Source organism: Quercus robur, chromosome 10, assembly GCF_932294415.1.
Source record: "Quercus robur chromosome 10, dhQueRobu3.1, whole genome shotgun sequence".
NCBI classification, from domain to species: domain Eukaryota; kingdom Viridiplantae; phylum Streptophyta; class Magnoliopsida; order Fagales; family Fagaceae; genus Quercus; species Quercus robur.
Window position 1 is genome coordinate 4,016,247 of NC_065543.1, and position 24,537 is coordinate 4,040,783.

At 31.3% G+C, this 24,537-nt stretch overlaps 2 protein-coding genes across 10 annotated transcripts; one reads left to right on the plus strand and one right to left on the minus strand.

Annotated features, from left to right (window-relative positions):
* Window positions 1-5,023: 5,023 nt before the first annotated feature.
* LOC126702054 (BTB/POZ and TAZ domain-containing protein 3) lies at window positions 5,024-10,771 on the plus strand. 3 transcript variants are annotated; one of them, XM_050400661.1, is made up of 8 exons: window positions 5,024-5,242; window positions 5,805-5,891; window positions 7,170-7,561; window positions 7,833-7,963; window positions 8,072-8,382; window positions 8,520-8,605; window positions 9,407-9,720; window positions 10,301-10,771. In XM_050400661.1, exons 3-8 carry the CDS (start codon window positions 7,220-7,222, stop codon window positions 10,428-10,430), a joined length of 1,314 nt encoding a protein of 437 aa, XP_050256618.1. In that variant the 5' UTR covers window positions 5,024-5,242; window positions 5,805-5,891; window positions 7,170-7,219; the 3' UTR covers window positions 10,431-10,771. The 3 variants fall into 3 exon arrangements, with proteins under 3 accessions (XP_050256618.1, XP_050256619.1, XP_050256620.1); XM_050400662.1 differs by lacking the exon at window positions 5,805-5,891; XM_050400663.1 differs by lacking the exon at window positions 8,520-8,605 and having other exon boundaries at window positions 5,026-5,242; window positions 8,072-8,378.
* A 4,326-nt stretch (window positions 10,772-15,097) lies between these two features.
* LOC126702971 (putative disease resistance protein RGA4) lies at window positions 15,098-21,620 on the minus strand. 7 transcript variants are annotated; one of them, XR_007647899.1, is made up of 6 exons: window positions 20,114-21,620; window positions 17,892-17,951; window positions 17,437-17,652; window positions 17,224-17,290; window positions 16,543-16,603; window positions 15,098-15,473 (listed from the first exon to the last, which is right to left on the minus strand). XR_007647899.1 is itself a non-coding variant. In XM_050401856.1 (2 exons), exons 1-2 carry the CDS (start codon window positions 20,620-20,622, stop codon window positions 17,921-17,923), a joined length of 540 nt encoding a protein of 179 aa, XP_050257813.1. In that variant the 5' UTR covers window positions 20,623-21,306; the 3' UTR covers window positions 17,667-17,920. The 7 variants fall into 7 exon arrangements, 1 of the variants encoding a protein (XP_050257813.1); XR_007647900.1 differs by having other exon boundaries at window positions 17,889-17,951; XR_007647898.1 differs by having other exon boundaries at window positions 17,437-17,575; window positions 17,818-17,951.
* Between the last annotated feature and the right edge of the window lie 2,917 nt (window positions 21,621-24,537).

Genomic DNA, 24,537 nt, shown 5'->3' on the forward strand with positions numbered 1-24,537 from the left:
GACTAAGGGCTCTTTAACGAGCTTGCATGTACTTAGTCGGTGGCACTGTAACTGTACACCTTTACGCTTTACTAGTTGGAGGAGGTTGGTTGTGCTTTGGCTGCTGACTTGGGGTTTGGTATCTTCTTTTTATTTTAGCTGAGTTTAAATAAGATTGTATTTATTGTTAGATTGTTAACATTTTATATATTTCTCAATTTATTGTGTATAATTTTGGGCGTAAAATTAAATTTGATATTTGAGTACGTTTTATTTTCATGATTGCTTGGGGTTATAAAATTTAATCTATAGGTTAAGACTTCAGAGTACTTTGACCTAGCATAGGTGGGTTCCAAGAGACATCACAATAATAGCAAACTGTTATTTTTATTTATTTATAATATTATGACATTCTCTATTTTAAAAATAAATTTATTTCATGGTTCATATTAAATATATTAAGAGTCTCAATAGATTGGTTAGTGTTTATGTTTTCAATAAAGACATCTAAGATTCAAATCTCTTGACTTCCAACTACTAAATTATTGGGAAAATATTTAATATTATAAATTTAAAAGTCTATTAAATATCATGTCATTTAAAATTTAAATGTTTGTGCTTTGGCTGCTGACTTGGGGTTTGGTATCTTCTTTTTATTTTAGCTGAGTTTAAATAAGATTGTATTTATTGTTAGATTGTTAACATTTTATATATTTCTCAATTTATTGTGTATAATTTTGGGCGTAAAATTAAATTTGATATTTGAGTACGTTTTATTTTCATGATTGCTTGGGGTTATAAAATTTAATCTATAGGTTAAGACTTCAGAGTACTTTGACCTAGCATAGGTGGGTTCCAAGAGACATCACAATAATAGCAAACTGTTATTTTTATTTATTTATAATATTATGACATTCTCTATTTTAAAAATAAATTTATTTCATGGTTCATATTAAATATATTAAGAGTCTCAATAGATTGGTTAGTGTTTATGTTTTCAATAAAGACATCTAAGATTCAAATCTCTTGACTTCCAACTACTAAATTATTGGGAAAATATTTAATATTATAAATTTAAAAGTCTATTAAATATCATGTCATTTAAAATTTAAATAATGTGATACTCTATATATACATTTTCACATCTATAAAATCTTAACCGTAAAATGAACTTAATCAACTTAACTTGAATGCATCTTAAACTAATCATATACATACTTCATCAAAGGGATGGAACCATATTTGATGATTCAAGACTAAATTAATATATAACATATAAAACATTAAAAATAGCATTTATTTAGTGTTAAAAAAAAGGCTCAAAGCAAAGATACATATATAGTTTTCAATACATTTATCATTCATTAAATGAAATTCAATGTAGTTTAAAACCTCAAAAGTCATCTATTATTGATTATATACTAATTTCATAACAATTTCCCTTCTATTGTACAAATTCAAAAGGTCCTTTAGAAAATCATATTTCTATTTGTTGTAAAACTTAATTTTGACAATATTCCTAACTAAAAAGTAAAAATTCTCATTCCATACTTCTTAAAATTGGGAGAGTTAGTGCAAGTATAATTACTGTGTAAACAAGTTTTAGTTTGATCGTCTTCTAGCCCTTACCAATCGTTGACACAATCATAAAGAAGAAAAAAAATGATGATGAATCAAAAGCAAATACGTGATTCAAATTTACTACAAGTATACAATCTTTATATATATATATAAAGTAATATTCAATATAATGATAAAAAATTACAAAAATAGTAAATAAATAAAAGAGTAAAATTGCTTAAAGACCTCTAATTAACTTCTTTCTTCTTAGAGTTCTTCATTCTTTTTTTCTTTTTTTTTCTTTTTTTTTTTTCGGATTAGAAAAAAAAAATTGTTGTATAAAATAATTACAAAATAAAAAAAATTCAGAAAACAAATTTTCAATAAATGGTTTTTGTTATTTTTTTGTTATTTATTTATTTATTTATTTTTTTGGGAGAGGATGCTCATATGTCATGAGCCAGCCAAAAACTGATCGGTGTCTTGGTCTGATAATAAAAAACTATCATCAGGAGCGGACGCCATAGGTTGAAACTCTCTCTCAAAAAAAAAAAAAAAAACTGAATTTTTAATGAGGTTAGATGTAATTTTCAAGTACCAAACTTTAAATATTTATATATAAAAAATAGGTATATTTATCATGGGGCCCTAATGTATGTCCGTTCAAGTCTGATCCCAAAGTTTAATTTTGGGATTAAATCTTAGTCTTTTTTTTTTCTTGTCATATGATATTACCACTTAGCACAATTTAAAGGGTACAAGATTAGTCTATTAGCTTATGTAATAACTATTTAAATAATAGTTAAATTCCTAATTTCTTTTAACAACCCACAATTTTATCAATAGGTGCTTGCTATTTAGAAGTATGTTTTTGTATTCTTAAGAAGATTTGTAATATCCATTAAGGATCAGAGAGAGATATGATCATCAATATATTTCTTTTTAGAAAGATGAAAATATTAATTGGACTATATTTAGCATATGATCCACTTTTAATCACTATGCTATAAGTCCAATTCTAGATTTTTCTATATAATTATGAAATCTGCCATTGATAATCTCTCCGATTCTCCAATAATTGTTATTGCCATTTAACTCTAATTTGGTTTGGTAAGATTCAATCTTATCTGGCTCCACCCTCCACTAATTTTTTTTTTTTTTTGACACGATATGGTATTTTGGTGCCATTCACTAACCTCAAATTTCACCACATATATGAGGGATGACACTTATCCTTGGCTTGCTATGAACACGTTATCGCTTTGGCTCCTCACTGTCCTGGAATTTTCTTGGCCTCCAATCAAATTAATTCCCCTAAAAACAAATTGAGGTAAGCAAGATTTGATTCTAGTTCTAAATTGTGTTCATTAAGTTAAAAACATACGTTTTAAATTACAAAAAAAATTTTAAGTCTTTGTCATCGCCTTCATAAAAGCTAGGCTTGGCTTCCAAAACAATTTAACTTGAACTAAAAATTTTCAATATATTTATAAGATAAATTTTTTTACTAGATTCTAAATCTTGGGAGTGTGAAACTTCTTAACCTTCAATGATTAATGCATGATATTTATTTGATGCATAAGTCCACTGTAGTATATTTCTCCTTTCTTATGATTAAGACATTTAGTCATACATAACGTCTAAAGTTTTGTGTATGGATAAAATGGAAAGTGAGGAGAGAATATGGAATTTCAGATTTATGCATGGGAGGGTGGGTTGTTGAAATTGAATCTGATATTCGTTGTATTTTTTTTTTGGTTGATTTTTCGTTCTACCCTTTTCTTAAAATTTTATCAAGTTAATGGAATTTATTTTAAAAAGAAAATAAAGCTCAAAATGTTTTTTTTAGTTCTTTCTTTCGCAATATGATTTTGGTACATAACTTTTTGTTATAGTTCAATTTTATTCTTAAATTATCGATTGTATCAATTTAGTACCTAAAAGAGTTTAAATATTCCTTTTGTCTCAATTTCTTTCAGTATGGACTAATGTTCGTGAAAATTGTCTTATATATGAGTTTTGTTTGTTTTAATAGAATATCTTATGTAAGGATAGTTTTTCATGTTTTCTTTATTAGTATTAAAAATAAAAATAAAAAGGTCAAATTAAAACTATCTCTTAACTTCTCTTATTTAGCTTGATGTGAGATAAAGTTGTTTTCTACTAAAATTTTCTAGAAAATTATTTTGTCTTAGGTGAAGCTAAGTAAGGAAAACAATTTTATCTCACGCGTTGCTAAATAAAAGAAGTCAATAGATAATTTTACAATTTATTTTAAGGTTGCTTCTAGTTCTAAACATAGAAAAATTAAATAGTTTTTAGGAAATATTTTTTAGAAAGTGATTTATTATATAGAAAATATTTAAAAAAAAATTGAGATAACAGAGAGAAAATATTAAATATTAAAACAAACAGAAACTGTAACATGTAATTTATTTTTATTTTTTAAAAGCTCTAGACCCTGCAACTAAATCAAAGTATTCAAATGTAGAAGAATTTTTATGATTTCAACAGTCAACTTTGACAGCAAGTGGTATAATTTCTCTGAAACTTCAATAAATAAAATTGATACATTCTATACTGTAGGGACAAAATTCAGCTTTAACAAATAATTCAGCCATAAAAATAGTAGTAGTTTATTATCCTCTTTCGATAATAGTAGTTTATTATCCATAGTCTTATAAAGACAATAACTCAATGGCCAAGAGCATTAACTCAAATAATAATTTTTTGGTGATTCTAAGTTTCTAGCAATAAAATTTGTTACTAAACGGTTTCATATTCAGATCCTTTATATTATTACTTTTTTTTTTAAATCCTTTATATTATTACTATACCACTTTTTTTTGCTACCATTTCATGTTATACCAATCTCAATTGGTCATCAATTTGATTTTTTTTTTTTCCGGTCACAACTTTGAGTATTTTATAAGAAAGATTGAATAAATACATTGTAAATTGTGATTAGTAAAATATAAAGTAGAACATAAAAAGTAGTACAAAAGATTTATATTTATCTCATAGACTATGTATCACATAAATATGGGTCTCATATATTATATGAGAGAAATCCCATGAGGTATTTTCTCGTTTTTAAAAGAGGTTTATAAGCCTCACACATATGGGTTCCATACGTTAGGAGAAAAAAGTTTCTTGAAATATTTACTTTTTTTTTCTAATTTTTTTAATAAGAAAAATGCTCTGTTTCCAACATTTTATTATGTTGTAAAAATATTGTAAACCCTTCTTTTTCTGATATCCAAGATCTAAAATAAATCCTCACCCAAATATTAAAGTAAAAAAAAGAAGATAATAATTGAATATACCATGAGATGACAAATAACCATAACAGCAACAACCATGATGATAAAAAATGAAAGAAAGAAAAAGAAACAAAGTTTACCATAAATAATAGACTTAAATGACATTAAAGACCAAAACTAATGCCTTTCATTCCCCCAATAAATAACAGACTCCTACTCTCAATTTCCCTCCTGTTTTAGGCACACGTCTTTCTCTCTCTCCCTCTCTCTCTCTCTCTCTCACTAAAATCTTTGTCTATATTACTCTGCTCTGCTTCACACACACAAAAAAAATAAAAATAAAAATACTCACAGACCCATCAGTCTTTTCATTGCATTTTCCATAAACAAATCTTGACCCATTTCCTACAATCACTTGATGTATCTACTTCTTCATTAAGGTACCTCCAATTTCTTCTCCTTCATAACTATTTCCCATTCTGTTCGGTTTGATTAGCTGCTTTCTCTTTTTTCTTGTGAAATTTGAAGTTAAAATCACTTTGATGCAGTTTTAATCAGTGTTTTCCGGTGGGTTTTCTTTTTTTTAATAGTTTCTAAGTTCTAGAAGATTTTTCTTTATTTATTATTATTTTTTTTTTTTTTTGGGGTGAGCATATTTTACTAGAAGAAAATTATTTTGGTTCCATTGCTTCTTTGTGTTTTTATTTTAATAAAAATAATACCCATAAAATATTTTCCCTGAAAATCAAATCAAGTTCGTTTTTTTTAAGAAGTGTGATTTTTTGTTGGAAATTGAAATACATTTCCACCTTAAAAAGTTAGGATTTTTCTCATCAGAGAAATTTTCTATAGCAGAAGAAAAGTTTAGGACTTTTACTTGAGGATGCTTTTGTTATTATGTTTTGAATACTATGATTGATTTGGGTTTTGATTTTTGTGAAGATATTTGAAGGGGCTTGTTTGGAATATTATTAATAATTTTTTAAAAAATTTGATTTTCAGGTTCTATAGCTCTGTACCATTAAGCTTCTAGGAAGAATTGCACAAATCTCAAATATTTTTGTGTGAGATTTGCTGCCTTTTCTGAAGGTAACTCTCCCCATCTGATGTGTATGTATTTGATTGCTGAGAAACCTTTAAAAAGTTAATTAAATTTAACCCACCTGTGATTTGGGTCAAAGTTTGATCCACCAAAGAGTGATTTTACCCACTTGGGTCTAATTTACACAGATTGTAATGACTACACTAAACTCATGAGCCAAAACTAAATACAGTCAGACCCAGGTGGGTAAAGTCTAAATTTTTGAATCAGGTTGTTTAATTCAAACTTGACCAGAACTTTTCCCCAAAGGAAAATACTTTTTGTAAGACTTGAAGTTTTTTATTTATTTTCTTATACTTCCTTGTCATCTAAGAAATTTCTACCATGTAATTATCGTTTGTTTTGTATTAATGCTTAATGGTTGACTAGCTGCCAAACTTGGTTTCTATATAAAAATTCCTTTTAATTCTTCATGTTCTGTGGATATCATCTTTGTTTAATAAATAAAAAGGAAGTCTTATTTATTATTTATTTACATTTTATGCATGTTCTTGTAATCATTAATCAATATGTATCATTTGCAATTTTTTAATTGTTAATGTGTGTGTGAGTGTGGACTTTTGTCTTGAATTTGACACTTCAATCATTATCGTAATCTCCAACTACTTTTTTTTTAATTACTTTGGTCATCAATGGAATAGATGCTATAATCCTTGTATGTTTTCGTTTGGTACTTTTATGATTAATTCTTCTGAACACATTCCCCTATAAAGGTTACAGTATGTATGCACAATTGCACATTTCAATGTCTAAATTTGTGTGAATGGCACATGTAAGATTTATGGAAGATTCATTTAACCAATTTGTTATGGTTTAAAGTAAAGTATCTGTTTAAGGTGGATTCTGAACTTTTGTGGTAGACTAAATTAAGGTTTTCCTAGTATTGAGTTTTGTGGGCATGGAAGAAATCTGTAACCTCAAAGCAAAGCAACTTTATGAATGTTCTACAAGTCATAGTAAAGGATGTATGAAATTGATTCTTTTCCTATTTGATAATATAGGGTGTTCTGCTATGTTTGTTTACATCTGTTTGGCATTCCTTTTCTGAAGAAGTTTGACATTTTGATGCAAACTTTAGATCCCATTTAAGCAACTATATATCTAGATTTGTTTCCAACATAATCACTGTTTCATTAATATCATCGTTAAATACCATGCACACTATGTTCCCTTTGTTTCATTGATACTCTTTTAATATCATTTTGAACTTTAGCCGCTTGCAATTAATTTATACTTCTCATAATCTATTTTTATCTTGTATGCAGATCCTTGATTAGAATTTGATAGCTGTGTAGTACGTAATACCTAGTATATAATGGCTTCATCAGATCTTGACTATCCCTGGCCATCCTCAACTGGTGAATCCTTCTGTGGATCTTTTAATATACACCTAGAAGAAGATAATCCAGCCGATATTTTACCTGTGCTGGAAGTTCCCTCCTCTTCTGTATCCTCTAAATGTAATATTCCAAAACCACCTTCTCTCCCTAGTAAATCCTGTATTAGAATCAAATATTCCAATAGGCTTTCAGAGTGTAGCTCCGTCCCCAAGGAAACAAAAGATACATGGGACAAGCTTTTCAAGGAAGGATATGGTTCAGATGTCTATATTATTACAGAGGAAAAATCATATATTCTGGCTCATTCCAGTATTCTGGTGAGTCAATTGAACTTCCTTTTATAATTTTGAGCTAGCCCAATTTTTTATTGCTGGTCCTGACTTAAAAAGTGTAAAGACATTCACTTGAAAATATTAACTGACAAAGTTGCTGCCTTTTCAATTTCTAGAAATGCTGGTTTAAATGAGGCAATGGGACTATTGAAACTATAATTTCATCACATGCAAATTCCTGGAATTTCTTTATTTTAGTTGCTGAGGAATTTTTGAGCAGGGATGGGCCTAAAGGCTTTTTTTTTTCACTATGCAGAGTGTTGCATCTCCTGTGCTAGGGAATATTCTACAGCAATCAAAAGTTAAGAATGGTATGAGATACATCAAGATTCCCGGGGTGCCTTATCAAGCTGCCTATGCTTTTATCCGTTTTATTTACTCATCCTGGTATGTTGGAGTTGTCCTTTTCCATCTTTTTGCATCCCCATCTCTCTCTCAGATAGCGATTCTAGCTAAAATGCTCAAAGTTATTTCTTCTTTAATATTCTAATGCAGCTATGAAGAGGATGAAATGAAGCAGTTTGTTCTCCATTTGTTGGTTTTATCACACTCCTACTCAGTCCCATCGCTGAAAAGAGTTTGTATATATGTTCTGGAGCAGGGCTGGCTGACCAAAGAAAACGTGATAGATGTACTTCAATTGGCAAGGAATTGTGATGCACCACGGCTCTCTTTCATTTGTGTTCATAGGATTATCAGAGACTTCAAAACTATATCTTCAACTGAAGGTTGGAAAGTAATGAAGCGGGCTAATCCTGCACTTGAACAAGAACTTCTAGAGTGCCTTGTTGAGGCAGATTCAGTAAGTCAGTTCCTGTTCTTTGTTCAAGGAAAATTATATCTGTCATCATGAACTAAGCATGGAAATTTTAATGGATATATAAATATATGCTTGCTATAATTTATGTACGTTAACTATCTGTTGAATTTTGTAACAATTAAGGCAACAAGGAAGGTTTTTGCACTGGGTATGTGGTAGATCCCTGGCTCAACAACCTCCTAATGGATCCACAATATACTAACTTCCTGGTTAGTTAACTTTTAAGCCTTGTAAAAAAAAAATCCTACCTTTACTTTCTTACTGTTGGGATCTGCACAACATATCCTGCAATGGACTATCTACTTGGTCCTAGTGTGTAAAAATATCCAAATCTATGCTTTTCATAACATTAATATAGAAGATTATTTACTTCCCCCACCTCCCTTCCCCCCACCCTTCTCACTACCCTTCACATATTAGTACAGAGGACCCACTCCATTTGTTGAAAACTACTCTTTATCTTTTTTAATCAATGGATTAACTCTATGTTTTTCCCCCTCAAATTAGGTAAAGTACATTAACTTCCCGTGTTTTGGGGAAATGCTAGAAATCCACTTTTATTTTTAAAATTTACATTTACTCCTTGTAGTTTTAATTTTCTTCATATAACCAATTTGGATAGTAAGCATTATATTGAGGTTATCCTGGATGAGAATTTAATTTGGAAAACATGTATTTTGACTTCATTTGTAATGGACATAAATTATCTTGAGGACTTATTTGTTAATATAAATCAAAACCTCAAAGAGGTGGATTTTCATTTATAAAAATAAGAGGGTTTTTCTTACATTTCCCTAAACCTTGAGGGAGGCTATTATAGTTTACCCTTTTTAATTTTAGGTGAATTTAAAATTATTTACATTGTATACTTGTCAATTTGTGACTTTCATAAGTAGAAAGCTCATATTCTTCAGTCATTGATAAACAATTTGTTGGACAACGAATTTTTTTGTTCTCAATCATCAGCTTACATTTCTTTCATAATCTTTTTCTTCGATTCTTTGTTTCAGAGAAAAGAAGACCGATTGAAGAGAATGGAAGAGAAAAAGGTGTACTTGCAACTGCATGAGGCAATGGAAGCCCTCCTTCACATATGCAGGGATGGGTGTAGAACAATAGGGCCTCGTGACAAGGTTCTGAAAGGAAGCCAGGTTGCTTGTGGTTTCCCAGCTTGCAAAGGGCTTGAGACTTTAGTCCGTCACTTCTCCAGTTGTAAGACCCGAGTTCCTGGTGGATGTGTTCACTGCAAGCGCATGTGGCAGCTGCTTGAATTGCATTCTCGCTTGTGCAATGACCATGATTCTTGCAAGGTCCCTCTTTGCAGGTAAGCATGAAACTTCCATCTTTGCCTCTATGCCCTTCATTGTCTGGGGAAAGTATATGATTAGTCCAATCCCCACTTCCCCAAAAAAAAAAGTGATGAAAGATGTAGAATGTCATGTTGTGCACATGTCAGCCAGAGTCTTAGATTAACATTTCCTCAATAAGATCATTATCAAAGGTGAAAACCTCCTATTGAATGGCAGTCAGGTTGAATTTCACCTAAGTTATCGACAGACATTAAAGAAAAAAAAAATCTATTCTAGAGACTTGAGAGTAGTTAGTTCAATCACTTGGGCAATGCTCAGTTGGCATTGAACCGAAGACTTGGTAACTGGGTAGTGCGCTAACACTGGCAGAATCCTAATCTTAGTTGTGTTTATTTTGAGTGATTAATTTGGGCAACATTCCTATATGATAAATTTGATAATTGTCTTAATAAGATTATTTCTGTTCTCCAGCTTCTAGGCATTTCAAGTAAAAAATGCAGCAACTTGTTTTGAGTGATACATGTGGACAACATTCATATATGATAAATTTAATGATATTGTTAATAAGTTCTCTTTTTTCCCTCTTGCTTCCAGGCATTTCAAGGAAAAAATGCAGCAGCAGGCGAAGAAAGATGAGGCTAGGTGGAGACTGTTGGTCAGCAAAGTGATATCTGCAAAGAATTCACTGGGGCCATTCTCAGGTCGGCGCTCTGCTTTTTTATGACCTTTTATATGAAATGCACCTTGTATATTCTAAAGAATGTGAGGCGATTAATAAAGCATCTTGGATTTGTTGGGGGAAAATGAATTAACGGGAGGTGCATAATCCCAGTCCTTGTAAGAAATAATGAAAATTGTGGAAAAAATTAATTAGATTATGTGTCCTTGTGGACAATGAGAGTTTGTTTGCATGCAAGTCTTTCAGGACTAAAGTTATAAACCAAAAAGGTTACCAAATTAAATTCAGTTCAGGCTGTGAACCATTGACAAACAAACTTATAAAATGCTTGTAATGGCAGCACAAGTGTCTGATTTTGTTACTGCATGAATGATGGTGTTAAATTCTGTTGAATGTGCCACATACCAACCTGAGGCCATATTTGGCTTGACGTACATAAAGTGGACAGAATAAGTTTATTTATAAGGGTAACACTTAAATACAGTATTTTAGTTCAAGTATTTTAGGTGTTGTAGCTTGGGAATTTTCAATTAAATTCAACCAGCTAGCTATGGAAGCTGTAATTATACTCAAGGAAGTGCATTGGCCAAAAGTCCCATGGTTGTGCTACACTGTCGTATACGTAATATGGTTGAATTTATTTATAGAACCAAAGATATAATGTCTTAAGGAAATATATCAAGTTTTACCACAAAACATGTTTCAAAAGCATCCATTATGAAACTTCAAAAAATTCAATTCCTTTCATATTTCTATCTTCCTTATGCAATATGATTTTTCATGAAATTTGAATGATCCAGAATGGAGCATAAGTATGCAGGGGAAAACTGGATGTAACTTATGTATGCAACAAAAGAAGCTTCAACATGTTTATTTAGAGGAGCCAATTTAATTTGCTTTCCAAACAACCCATCAGGGTGCAGCCTAAGTGGTTGGAAGCTTGGGGTGAGCTATAGACCCTGACATCTTAGGTTCGATATTCACAAACAGTTCTTTTGAATTACTTGATACACAGCTCCGGTGGGTGGGAACATATATCCATAGTTTACTCTCTAAAAATGGGTCTAAAGAGTCTTGCTTTGGTGAGGTTTTACGTCAATTAAAAAAAAAAAATCCAAATGGAAATATATATGAGAGCAAACCCAGCCTATTTACGGTGGCATTATGCCCAGTGGGCAAAATACTCAGCGGCCTATAATGAATAATTGATCCATACTGTTCAGAATACATAATGTATAAGCACGGCCTTCAGCATCTTTGCAAATCCTCACATTTTGAACCAGATAGATATGCATATGATTGAATAGATGAGTAAAATAAAGAGTTAAAATGCAAGAGAGATATACTATACATAATGACACTAGTTCCCTTTTGACGCCCCATTTCGAAACCACATTTCTTCAAAGTAATACTTTTTAAAACTTCCTTTTTCTTTTAGAAACAGCTCTTTCAAATGGTCCATTTTGAAGAAGCTAAAGAAATAAGTCGTAGCTAATAGGTACTAAATCATACATAGGAATTTGAACCATGGTTTTCCTAATAATTAAAAACAAAATATACTATTGTGATATAAGTTAAATAAAATAATGAAAAACAAGATATATTATTGTGTTAAAAGATAAATAAACTCAAATTCTTTAATTATTACATACAACAAGTTAATCTATATCTATACCAATATTATCTATATTTAAAAGCTAAATTGCAACACTTTATTGTTGCTTCGTTTCAGCTGAGCCACATTAGTGGCTATTTTATCATTTTCTTTTCATTATTTCTTAAAAAAATATTTATATAAATATAAATATATGTAATAATGCATTATTCCTTTGCTCCATCCCAAAACTAATTATCTTATCAATCATGATATGATCATCAACTTTCACAAGCTTGTCTTTGCACATTCTTGGACCTAAATTTAACTATAATAGAAAATACATGTAATACAAATACCTTGGATGGAGACATCATTTATTTATTTTTAGTTTATAGTTACTTTAAAAGATAGTCTCATTCCATAATTGTATTCATATCTATATGCTAATATAGTATTTAAGGCCAAGTTGTCTAGTTCCGCTCCTATTTAGAGAACCATATGTCATTTTTCAATAATTTCAAGAGATAGAGATAATAAAGGCCATATGATATATATATATATATATATATATATATTTGTTTCTTTTTGTTTTTGTATAAAATATTACATGCAAGTGGTTTTCTTGATATGCTTCTTTGTGGTATACCAACTTTCTCTACATCTTTCTCCAAAAAAAAAAAAAAAAAAAACTCTACATGTAACTAAATTCGACTTGAATAAAACCTTCAACAAGTACATAGAATCATAAATGCATGCATAATAATTTAGTTAAAAATATTAATGTGATAAGAATTTGAATGATGTTACTTTAACAACAAACCACTTCCATCATGTTGGAATCCATTACTTATCACATAGTATGGTTTTTACATCACTTTATTAATATAATTATTGTTAATTTTTTGAGTTATGTTTACTAATTATGGTTGGGCATTTGGTCCAATTCGGATTTCGGTTCATTCGGTCCAATTTGGTCTATTCGGTCCACATTGGTCAATTAGGTCCATTTCAGTCTATTAGGTCTATCTCGATCCATTAAGTTCATTTTTGTCCACTTTGGTGTACTTACTTAAAAATGGAAGATAGGTTTGAATTGCTATCAGTTATTTGAGTAATATCAATTTTAATTATTTGATAATTTATTATTATTATAATAATCTTCTTAAAAGAATGAGAAGTTTGAATAATAAATTTGAAACTTAAACATTGTAGTTGTACTGAAATAAATTAGGCAAATATAATGCATAAGAACAATAGTTAAAAAAATATAGAACATTTCAAAAAAGAATAAGATCAATAAAAAAACATCAAAAATGAGAAAAATTATATATTTTTAAAAATAGTCATAAATTTCTTTTAAAAATTGTTTCATTTTTAGGAAGAACAAATTATTTACAATAAAATTTAGAGAATAAATCATACATTATACCACATCTCAAAATAATTATATATTCCCATATATTGTGTGAGTTTGTGACTACGCTGACTAGTAATCTATAACAACATTTCTTTCTCTTTCTCATGTCACGGTTGCAAGGCCTTCTATAAAGTGGTCCTTTGTGACATTGAATAAGAAAAATAATAAGAAATTAAGTGTGGTTTATTGATTTGTTCACAGTCAATGTATATGGCAATAGAAGAGTAAAAGACTATTAATTTTCATATTATAGCAGATTATCATAGATTGTCCTCGTATACAATCATCTTTAACACTTAGGCCATTTTAACTTCTAATTTGAATGAAGGGGAGGGGGACAAAAAAAGGAACATGACAAACATCTTGGTTTTAATCTAGCTTAGGCACCTATTGCAGCGAAACCATGGGTTGCCTAACAGGAAAGCATATCTTTAAAGGAATAAAAAAAAAAAATCCATATTAGAAAACTGTTGATAAAGTAAATTGTAAACTTCTCTAGCAATTAATATGAATAAAAATTTCAAATTCTTTAAAATTTACGTTTGTTTCAAACAAAGGGTCTGTTTGGATATCGTTTATTTTGCTGAAACTGAAAAATTATTGCTGAAAGTACTGTAGATAAATGTAAAAGTTTGTTGAAATAGTATAGTAAGGCCCATGAATAATGCCAAAAAGTGCAGTGGAGCCTATAAATAGTAGCAAAAATAAGCTGAATAGTGAAATAATTTTTATTTTTCATCCTAACCCAAACACACACAAAATAACTTTCTAGTAGAAGATGAAATTGAATACAGTACAAGATATATATATTTAATTCTTCTTTTGTGAAAATGACTTGTTTTGAATAATGGGTGTACACAAAAATTTTATGCTTGATAATTTTTTACCTATTGACTATGATCTTTAACCATCAAAGTTAGCCAACAATATTGACGGGATGATTAATAACGGTAACTAACCATTAACTAGCTTTAGGTCTAAGGATAGTTAAAAGGTTAGCAGAGAACTATTCAAAGTCACATATGATTAAACATTTTCTAGTATTCTTCCCAAGCTTTGAATGTAAAACCAAATGTGATGTCCAAAACCATTTCCCTGAACCAAAGAAAGAACAATAGACATTCTCAGAGTCACCTATGATTAAAAATTCTCAAACCATTTCCTCTAATGTTATTTTTGGATTTTCTCTATTTTTTTTTTCTTTCCCTCAACTTGAATAAAAAAGATAATGACTTTCAAGTAAAGGAAGGCGAAAGTTATAAATGTCATAAAAGTGTCTATTTACTTCTTAAAAAAGACAATATTTTGACACGTGGTGAATTGGAGTAATCCAATATACATCCATCCAACACATGGAAAGGGTATTACATAATGAACTCAAGCTTAGTGCAAAGAGTAGAGTTGTCAATTTCTTAAGTTCCAAGAAGTAGCTAGACCTCTATATAGAGATCTAATATATATAACCATAGAGGATTCGACATTAGGGTATGGTGAATGGAACGGGTTAGGCACCAAAAATTGTCTAATTTGAAGATCAACCTTTATCAAGAAAAATAGCCAATTAATTCAACACACAATGAAATTATTTTCTTTTTCTCTCTTTGTGAAAATTCAATGAGTATTTCAAATAAACTAGCAAAACATAATAACCAATATTTAAAAAAAAAAAAAAAAAGTGTAGAAACAACCCACAATCAAGATACCAAATTTTTACGTGGAAAACCCTTCAATGGGAAGGGAAAAACCACGGGACCTAGTCCAGTAAAATCTTCCACTATAGAATAATGTGTTTACAACAATCTTTCTAGAACAAATGCTAGAGTCTACAAAGACATAAAAAAAAAAATGCCATTCTTGGATTACAACAATAACAACTAGAAAAGATCTCACAAAGTGGGTCCTACCATCCGTGCAAATGGAGAGGGATTTCAAGCAACACCAGTCAACACGAGGCTTTCTTTGTCAGGAACAACATTCTGAAATTTCATCAAAATAGGAGTTGACCTTCCAATTTTGGAGCTGGTTTTGTAGAAAAGTTTTCTAAAATCTTCAACTTTAACAAGCAGATCAGAGTCTAATGAACATGAAAACATAAGGGAAAGGGATAATTCAAGAACTGTACAAATAGAGCTAAAATTTAAAGATACACAAAAGTTATGCAGTAAAATATGTTAAAAAAATATGAATTAAAGGTTTGACACTAGACTCTTTGGAAATCATTGGCAATATATATAAAGCAAACAAGTGAAAGCAAAGTGGAGAACAAATCATGATCTTTTAGTTGACTTCAAAGTGAAAAAGCAAGCAGACACAAGAAGGTTTGAGAGAGCAAACCAAATTTAAATGATTTTGACCTTGGAGTAAGATGCATCAAAGGTTTATCTTATTCACTGGAACATGAGCAATTTTAGACCATTTTGTGCTAAACTAAAAGACCTCTAATTTGGGACAATGACAGATCACCGGTATTTGTAATTTTGTGACACAATGACACTTACACCACTATAGAAGATATTCTCACTATTCAGTTCTGTGATTTTCAAATATGTTACAGTAGTGTGTTCAACGTAGATGAAGAGTAGAAAAAAAATTAAGCCACCCACATATAGAAGAGCCTATTTTACACTATTGACATGTTATTGACTGGAGAAAAGACTGATTCTTGTACTTTTCCTTTTACAATACAAAAGAATTCCTCCAATTTTAAATTTTAATTGTGTATTGCTGGTAAGAAGAAATTCAAGTGTGACAAAGAGATTCAAGATGCATTAGGGTTGACAAATTTTATAAGCTCCAATTACAATTTACTTTCTGGATAATCACTAATATCATTTATATATTTGTACACGTACATGTTTTAGCTAGGAGCAACTTGCTCTATATAATATAGTCCATTGAAGTACACCTCTAAGGCTGGATCTCTGATAATTAAGCAATTGTTAGAAAAAATGTTCAAATGAACAAAAACTTAGTGTCATTTGAAGACTTTTAAACATTTGTGAAATAACAATCAAGTGTATGTATTAGTACTGTTTTAGAACTAGGGAAAGATAATTGTAAGAAAATAACTAACAAAAACACAGTTTCTCATGCATTATATTATGAAAAGAAAAATGCCTTAGTAAAAAGGAGAGATGAAGTACCTTGACTTGTTCCAAATAGATTTGAACTATCCTCCCAATTGAAAATAACTACAAAATAGCCCTTCAAGAACATGATGCCCAAATGTTGTTAATAACTTAATAAAAGTGAGTATATCAGTGAAGAAATACTAGGTCACTTATTTTCATAAAAAAAAGAAAAAGAAAAAATACTAGATCACTTATTTTAATTAAAAAACAATACTAGACCACTTATGAAACACATATAAGAAAAATAAATAAAGAAGAGAGTAGGAAGCCAGCCTGTGAGGTGTTTATCACTTGCTTTCTATGATGTCTGTATTATTTGAATTTAGGCAATCTTAGGACAGAAGGTACCCTTTCCCTTGGCATATCCTTCTTTTACATGAAGGCAACTAGAAATCAGCAACTTTGGTGAATAGGTTAAGAAATGCGGTGTGGCAATAAGGAACAACTAACATATTCCAAAGTGAAACATTAGACAAAAGGGCATTGGAGAGAGAGTTTATCTGGATATTCAAAACAAGGGAAATCTTGAAGAACATTGTGCTGAAGTACACCTCTAATTAGGATATGAAGGATAATTGGCATCTGTAAGTAGTATAAATAATTTAACCTAGAGAAAAGGGAGGAATCTTAGTAGGTTTTATTGGAAGAGGTGAAGGAAGCGGGAGGGTAGCCTTCAAATTAGAGTTGAAGTACCTGCAACTATTTGTGCTTAAGTAGATCTCAATTCTCCCGGCTAAAAAATGAGTACCTGAAACTATCCCTGCAGACACATCATTCCCAAATTTGTGACTAACTTCAAGGAAGTGGAATATGTTAGGAAAGATAAGCTGATATTTTAGTAATATGAAAAAAAAAAAAAAATGTTGAAAAAGGGAATGGAAGGAAGTCTGTTTTAGATTGACTTACCAGTGGATTTCTATGACAGAATATGAACAATCTTTCTATTTGTATTATATTTGGACAATCTTGGACCACCCTGGCTCTTTTCAGTTTTCCCTTGGCACATATCCTTTTAATGGGGGACAACAAAAATCTACAATTTCCACTATATGGTGAGGCATTATATCAGCTTTTTGCAATCATAATTACAATAAGCAGGTCTTGAAAAGAACCTTCCTTTTCCTAATAGAGCAAAGTATTAGCACCATTAGTACAAAAATTACTTTAATTCCACAATAGCTAAAGAAATCTTTTACTATGTACACAGAATGATTCTATGTCATGTTGATTCTAAATAACAATTCAACAGCACTAAACAAGACAAACACAAAAGATTCATGAGTTCACCATTTTATATATTGTGGCCAGGTATATCCATAACATTTGGCAAACTTATTTTCTTCATGCAAATTTAGGACCACCTGGCTCTTTCCCTTCACACATCCTTCCTTTAGATGGGGACAATAAATGCTTTGCAGTTTCTGCAAAATGGTGAGACATTGTGTGGGTACAGATGCATCAAATTTTCGCAATCATAAGTAGTGTATGCAGGATATAAAAGATCCTTCATTTTTCTACTAAAGCAGAGTATTAGGGCCATCAGTAATAGATAAATTAATTTTAATTCCACAAGTACCAAAAGATCTTTCCGCTAGGGTCAAAGCATGATACTATTTATTATTATGAATTTCAAAGCTCAAAGCATGATACTATGCCATGAATATTCTGAATAAATTATCAAATTTGAGAAACAATGCAACAAAATAAAACTAGGCAAACACAAAAGATTCATGAGTTCACCATTAAAAATTGTATGTGGACATGTATTAATATCCAAAAACGTTTGGGGAATATATTTTCTCAAGGTAAATATCTAATCAAATCTCCACAGAATGAAAGAGTATATAGTCTTGAATCCAAAGTGAAGAACAATCTTGTCAAGTCTTTAGAAAATGAAAAAGTGGGAAAATTTTATGTAAAGAAAGTTTCAAATGAAAGTATCACTCTAAAATCAAGAAAGAGAATAATAGTTTCTTCTTGACTTTGAAATTTCCTACACTTTATACATGGCTCTTAAAATCAGAAATTCTCTGTTAATTAGTTGCGGAGGAGAAAAGAATAAGGTTGGTGGTTACTTGGCAGGTTAGATGGATAATTGTATTGCATATTTGCATTATAACAATACTATCTCAAGATATAGATTTCATAAAGGCTTGCCCCAGTACCAGCACTAATCACGCCAGAATAATATTATGTAAAATACAGAAAAAACAATGGATAAAAAGAAGAGAAGTGTATATAAGATATGACTAAGCTTACCACTCATTACTTTTAATATTAAAAATCTATATGATCTTCAAAGTACATCCTGTTTGACAATGTTACCCCTCATCTGTCTTGGACCAATCTAAGCTACAACCCTTCAATATGTTTTCCATCAATTTCAGACCACTCTGCTGTTGTGCAAATTGGGGCAAGCTTGTAATCATAGCATTCCTCCTAAGAGCATCCGCAGCCCAAATGCCATATGGCATATGTTGAGATGTTTTACCATTTCAGCCTTCAAATGTTGCTCCAGCCGAACTTGCAAAATGTGTCAATTGTAAAAATTTTTACAATACTGCTACAGTACCATCTTATTTGTAAGATGATACTGTAGCAACATTATATAATTGAAAATTATTATTATATTATCTCATTCTTCTCTCTCTTCCTTTTCTCTCTCTTTCTTTCTGCTCTCTCTTCTTCTCATTACTTCACTCAAGGCTAAACTCTCCGGCAACTCTCTAGATTGACAAGATCGGCGCAATTCTCATTACCTTCACTCTAGGCTAAACTCTCCGGCAACTCTCTAGATCGGCGTGGTGGGTTACTAGATTGGCGAGCAACGAGATCAGCGTGGTTGAGTTGGAGATCGGCGTGGTGGGTCTCCGCGTTTTTCCTTCTCCGGCAACTCTCTCTCTCTTTCATTTCTCCTTCCCCACGTGGGTCAACAAAATCAACTTCCTTCAAGCTTCCAAGCGGCGAATCTGCTTCCTTCGAGCTTCGGTGATGGTGGGTCTGATTTTTGACCATGGGTTGCTTTTTTTTTTTTTTTGGTCGGAGAGGGTGGTGGTGGTGTTAATGGTCGGAGAGGGCAGTAGGTGCAGCAACGTGGGTCTGGTTTTTTTTTTTTTTTTTTTTTGGTGTTGACGGTAGATTGTGGGTTGTCGGTGGTGGTGGTGGTGGTGGTGTCAGGTGTGTAGTGTAGCGGTGGTGGTGACTGTGGTTCTTGAACAGAAAGAAAGAGGGAGAAAGAATAAATAATTTGTTGTACTGTATGATGTGATTGTGGGATATATTATTTTATTGTGTAGAAATATTATTTTAATGAGTAGAATAGGGAAATAAAAGTTGGAATGCTGGGAATATTGTAAAATTGTATTATATAATTGATAAAGTGACTTTTTGGGATAGTAAAATAAGATGAGATGAGAATTACGGCTGTGGATACTCTAACAGTTTCGAACTGATTTATAAAAAACAAAAACAAAAACAAAAAAAACACACACCAAAACAAAATCAAAAAATGATTTATACGATTTTCAAACTAGAGTTTCAAATTATAAACATTGGGCAAGGATATAGCATTAGGTAGACTTACCCGTAACCATTAGAAGAAAATTTCGGAATATGGGCAATCTTAGACCACTCTGCGCCGCTCCCTTCTGCACATCTTTCCTTCAATTTGGGGCATTCATGAATGGATAGTTGTTCTAGTTTGATGAGGCGTCGCATGGCTTGTGTTGTGGGCAGATACATCATGTTCTTGCAATTGTGAATATATAGCTCTTGAATAGAAGGAAGGTTGCCTAACCAGTCAGGCAAAGAGACCATTTCATCAAATTCAGATATGTCAAGAATTTTGACGGCAGTGAAGAATTGAATTTCCTCCGGTAGAGTGTTGAGACTAGCCCACCCATACAGGTATAATTCTTCAAGGGGCGCATGTGAGCGTTCGTTGAAATTGAAACTGGGGAAAGAATTTAATTCCTTACAAAACCCACCGATCCGCAAACACTTCAAGCGGGTGAAGTCTAATCCGTCTGGCACACACCTCAACTTTTGGCAATCGCTAATTTGTAAATGGGTAAGAGAAGGCAATTCACGCATATCTGGAATCGATATCAGATTAGGACAACCAGAAATTTTTAGTAGAGTAAGAGAAGGCAGATCTGGAATCGATTTCAATTTAGAACAATCCCAAATTTTTAATTGGGTAAGAGAAGGCAATTCTTTTGGATCTGGAATCGATATCAGATTAGGGCAATGGTAAATTTGTAAATCGGTAAGAGAATGCAAATTTTGTAGATCTGGAATTGATATCAGATGAGGCCAATCGTCTATAAACAAATGTTGAAGAGACACACAGGATTGTAGCCCAGGTGGTAGAGCTTCATCACTACAGCATAACCACAAGCGTTGAAGAAAGGATGCGATACCTTGTATACTTGGAAAGGACCTCAGGTTACGACACCATTTTACCTCAATATCCTCAAGGCAATGAAGGTTGTGCAGTGCATCTGGGAATGTACTCAGTTCGTCACAGCCATCTATAAAGAGTGATCGGAGAGAGGTGCAGATGGGCCATACATGGCCATGTGGCAAGATTGACTCCAAATCAGCACAACAACTTATGGTCAAATCCACGAGACTCCTATTTATTTTGCAAAAAATGCTCTGGCAGACAAGCAAGTTCTGAAATTTCTGAAATATGGAGGGACGTGAGTGTGGTAAGCTCGCTAATAAGCTGTTCAAATGCCGGGACTCTGATGTTGGAAATATATAATTCCTTAAGAGACGGAAAATGATGTGGAGCACTTGTTAGTTTCTCGCATCTCCAAACCTCCAAACACTCAAGGCGAGGAAATATCATTCCTAATTCTGCTGCTGGTTCCGTCACGTCATTCCATTCTTCTAGAGTACGCATGCCACCCAAAACAAGTTCTTCCAAAGCTGGGAACAACACGGTGCTGCCACTGCCACCTCTACTATTACTCGATCCCTCACCATTATAACTGCCGTAAAATTCAGTTCCTATGCATCTCACGTTATCCATTCCCCGTATTTCAAGAACTTTGAGACTGGGTAAATGTCCAGGTGTAGGAAGTTTTTTAGGAGATTGTAGGAAACTAGCATTAAAAAACTAACTATTCAGTTAGTTGGCCCCGTTTGCAAACAATTTGTGATTGTAACAACTCGAGCCTTAGAGGGTCGATTTAGGGCCTCTAAATCGAGCCTCTAAGGCTCGGTTTACCTGGTTTTCTATACCAAAAGTCCACGTGGAGTACACGCAGAAATCGAGTGTCTGAGACTCGATTTCCACGTGTACTCCACGTAGAAATCGAGTCTCAGACACTCGATTTCTACGTGGAGAACACGTAGAAATCGAGTCTATGAGACTCGATTTACTTAAAGTAAAATCGAGTCTCAGAGACTCGATTTTCACACAGTCAAACCCAACTCACACGTCTTGGTCGTGTCTATGTTTTTTGTCTTGAGCGTGCAGAGAATATCTGACATCAAGTCTGTTTTTGAACCTTACGCTGACCAGCTACTGTGTTGTATTTTTGGTCTCTTGCGTGCCATCAAGTCAGCTACTGTGTTGTATTTTTGGTCTCTTGCGTGCCATCAAGTCCATGCAGAGAATATCTGACATCAAGTCTGTTTTTGAACCTTACGCTGACCAGCTATTGTGTTGTATTTTTGGTCTCTTTTGGGCGTGCCATCAAGTCTTTGTTTTTGAGTGATTGGTCATGTCATTTTGAATGTGCAAAGCTTATAAAGAAAAGTCTGACCAGCACTGTTTTGGCATTGGTCATATCCGTGTTTTATTTTTGGGTGATTGGTCTGTAATAAAAAACTCTCACACAACCTCTCACACAACTCTCAGAAAATATTTTGACTGCCTCACACAACTCACACCTTCAGCAACTTCTATCACAAAACCTCTCTCAACAACTCTCACAAAACATCATACAACTCTCATAAACTCTCATACATCAGCAGCAAAACATTGCTCCTCTCACTCTCATACAATCTCAGCAGTATATTTGCTTATCCTCATGTCAAGTAAGGGTCTCCTCCTCACTATCTAGTTGGTTGTTTAGTGTATATAGCTGCTTTAAAAAGTGTTGCTTGCATTGAATTTGTCATGCCATTTCTTGATAAAATATTTGTTTGTATTAAATATTTATATTTGTTTCGTAATAAGATATTTGTTTGTATTAAATATTTATATTTGTTTCCTGATAAGATATTTGTTTGTATTAAATATGTATATTTGTTTCATAATATTAGTTTTTTTTTTTTGAGTAACCGGCCTGGAAGCCCAAGCAGGGCTCCTTATGTATATTAGTTGGTTGTTTAAATATGTATATATATTTATATTTATACAACTATACGTTTAAATATTTTTATATATATATATATATATTTTATTTATATTTATTTATATTTATATTTATATATTTATAGAAATATATTTATATATTTATACAACTATATATTTATATATTTATACAACTAAATGCAAATATAAATATAAATATATATATATATATATTTATATAAATATATAGATTTATATTTATATATTTATAGAAATATATTTATATATTTATAGAAATATATTTATATATTTATACAACTAAATGCAAATATAAATATAAATATATATATATATATATATATAGTTATATAAATATATAGATTTATATTTATATATTTATATTTATATTTATATATTTATATAAATATAAATATATGTACATATTTATATAAATATAAATATATGTATATATTTATACAACTATATATTTATATTTATATATCTATACAACTATATATTTATATTTATATATTTATACAACTATATATTTATATATTTATATAAATATATAAATAATAGACACATAAGGAAAGAAAAAAGAAACAGGTTCAAAGAATTGTGCAACCTCCAACTTTTATGAAATTCCAACCATGAGAAAGACATTATTGAATACAGTAAAAGCTATGAAAATAATTGGGTCACCAGTCCAGTTGCACCTAATTAAGTAGCTAACATTTTTCCATTTTCTAGATGACATAAAGCTGATGACATATTAGCAGATTCGAAACAAATTTACTGTCATGACGGATTTTTTATTGTATGATTTTTATGATTCAGAGTCAAAATTTTTGTTTGTATATCACATCTAGTATATTTCACTGTATATTTATGCCTTGATTTTCAAATTAGATGATATGTCTAATTTGATTGATCATGATCATATTCACATTAGTTTTTTTTTTTTTTTTTTTTTTTCTTTTGTCTGATGAACCCTGCTCTATGTTATTTCATTAATAGTAGTGTAATAGGGTATGCCATTAATTTCCGTAGCACTGGAATGATGATATTTTTATTTATATTTTTGTTAGAGCTGAGTTTAAAATTTGTAATGGGGGTGAGTTTTGTTTTTAGTTTTTTTATTTGTTTGAGTACGAAATTATAATGATTGAGTGTGTTTGTATGTGATGTGGGGTGAGTATATGCAATTGTTACACTTTTAGATCCCTTGTAATTTTTGTACTTTGAGTAGATAGAAAAGGTTTTGTAATTCGAACATAAATGAAAGAGATAAAATATGTCACTAACATAAATTTCCTTGGCTTGGCTCTCTAATAGGTTCACAATCTTTGAAGAATATTGATATAAATGTATACTTCGGTGGACCCCTTCACAATCCTGAAGGGATTGACGGATTCCCATTTAGAGGGGAGGGTATCGAATGCTACTACATGATGTTACGTCGTAAGTTGAAGACGTTGAATGATTTGAAGAGGAAAATAATGGACGAATTGAAATTGAATCGTACTTGGTATGACATTAAGATTATTTATTGTTACCCACAAGAAGTCCTTCATGAACGGATAAATTATGGGTATATGGCGATCAAAGAAGATAAACATGTAAAGATGATGTTTAATAGGATCCAGAAAATGCCCCAAGTAAATGCTGCTGAGTTGTATGTAAGTTTGGAGGCGCTT

Bases quoted from the DNA above. Each gene is read 5' to 3' on its own strand.
- LOC126702054 (XM_050400661.1), top strand. From the start codon at position 7,220: ATGGCTTCATCAGATCTTGACTATCCCTGGCCATCCTCAACTGGTGAA. The intron at 8,383-8,519 runs GTCAGTTCCTGT...GTAACAATTAAG, and splicing joins TGTTGAGGCAGATTCAGTAA to GCAACAAGGAAGGTTTTTGC. The intron at 9,721-10,300 runs GTAAGCATGAAA...TCTTGCTTCCAG, and splicing joins TGCAAGGTCCCTCTTTGCAG to GCATTTCAAGGAAAAAATGC.
- LOC126702971 (XM_050401856.1), bottom strand. From the start codon at position 20,622: ATGCGTGAATTGCCTTCTCTTACCCATTTACAAATTAGCGATTGCCAA. The intron at 17,952-20,113 runs GTAAGTCTACCT...ACCATTTTGCAG, and splicing joins TTTTCTTCTAATGGTTACGG to AAACTGCAAAGCATTTATTG.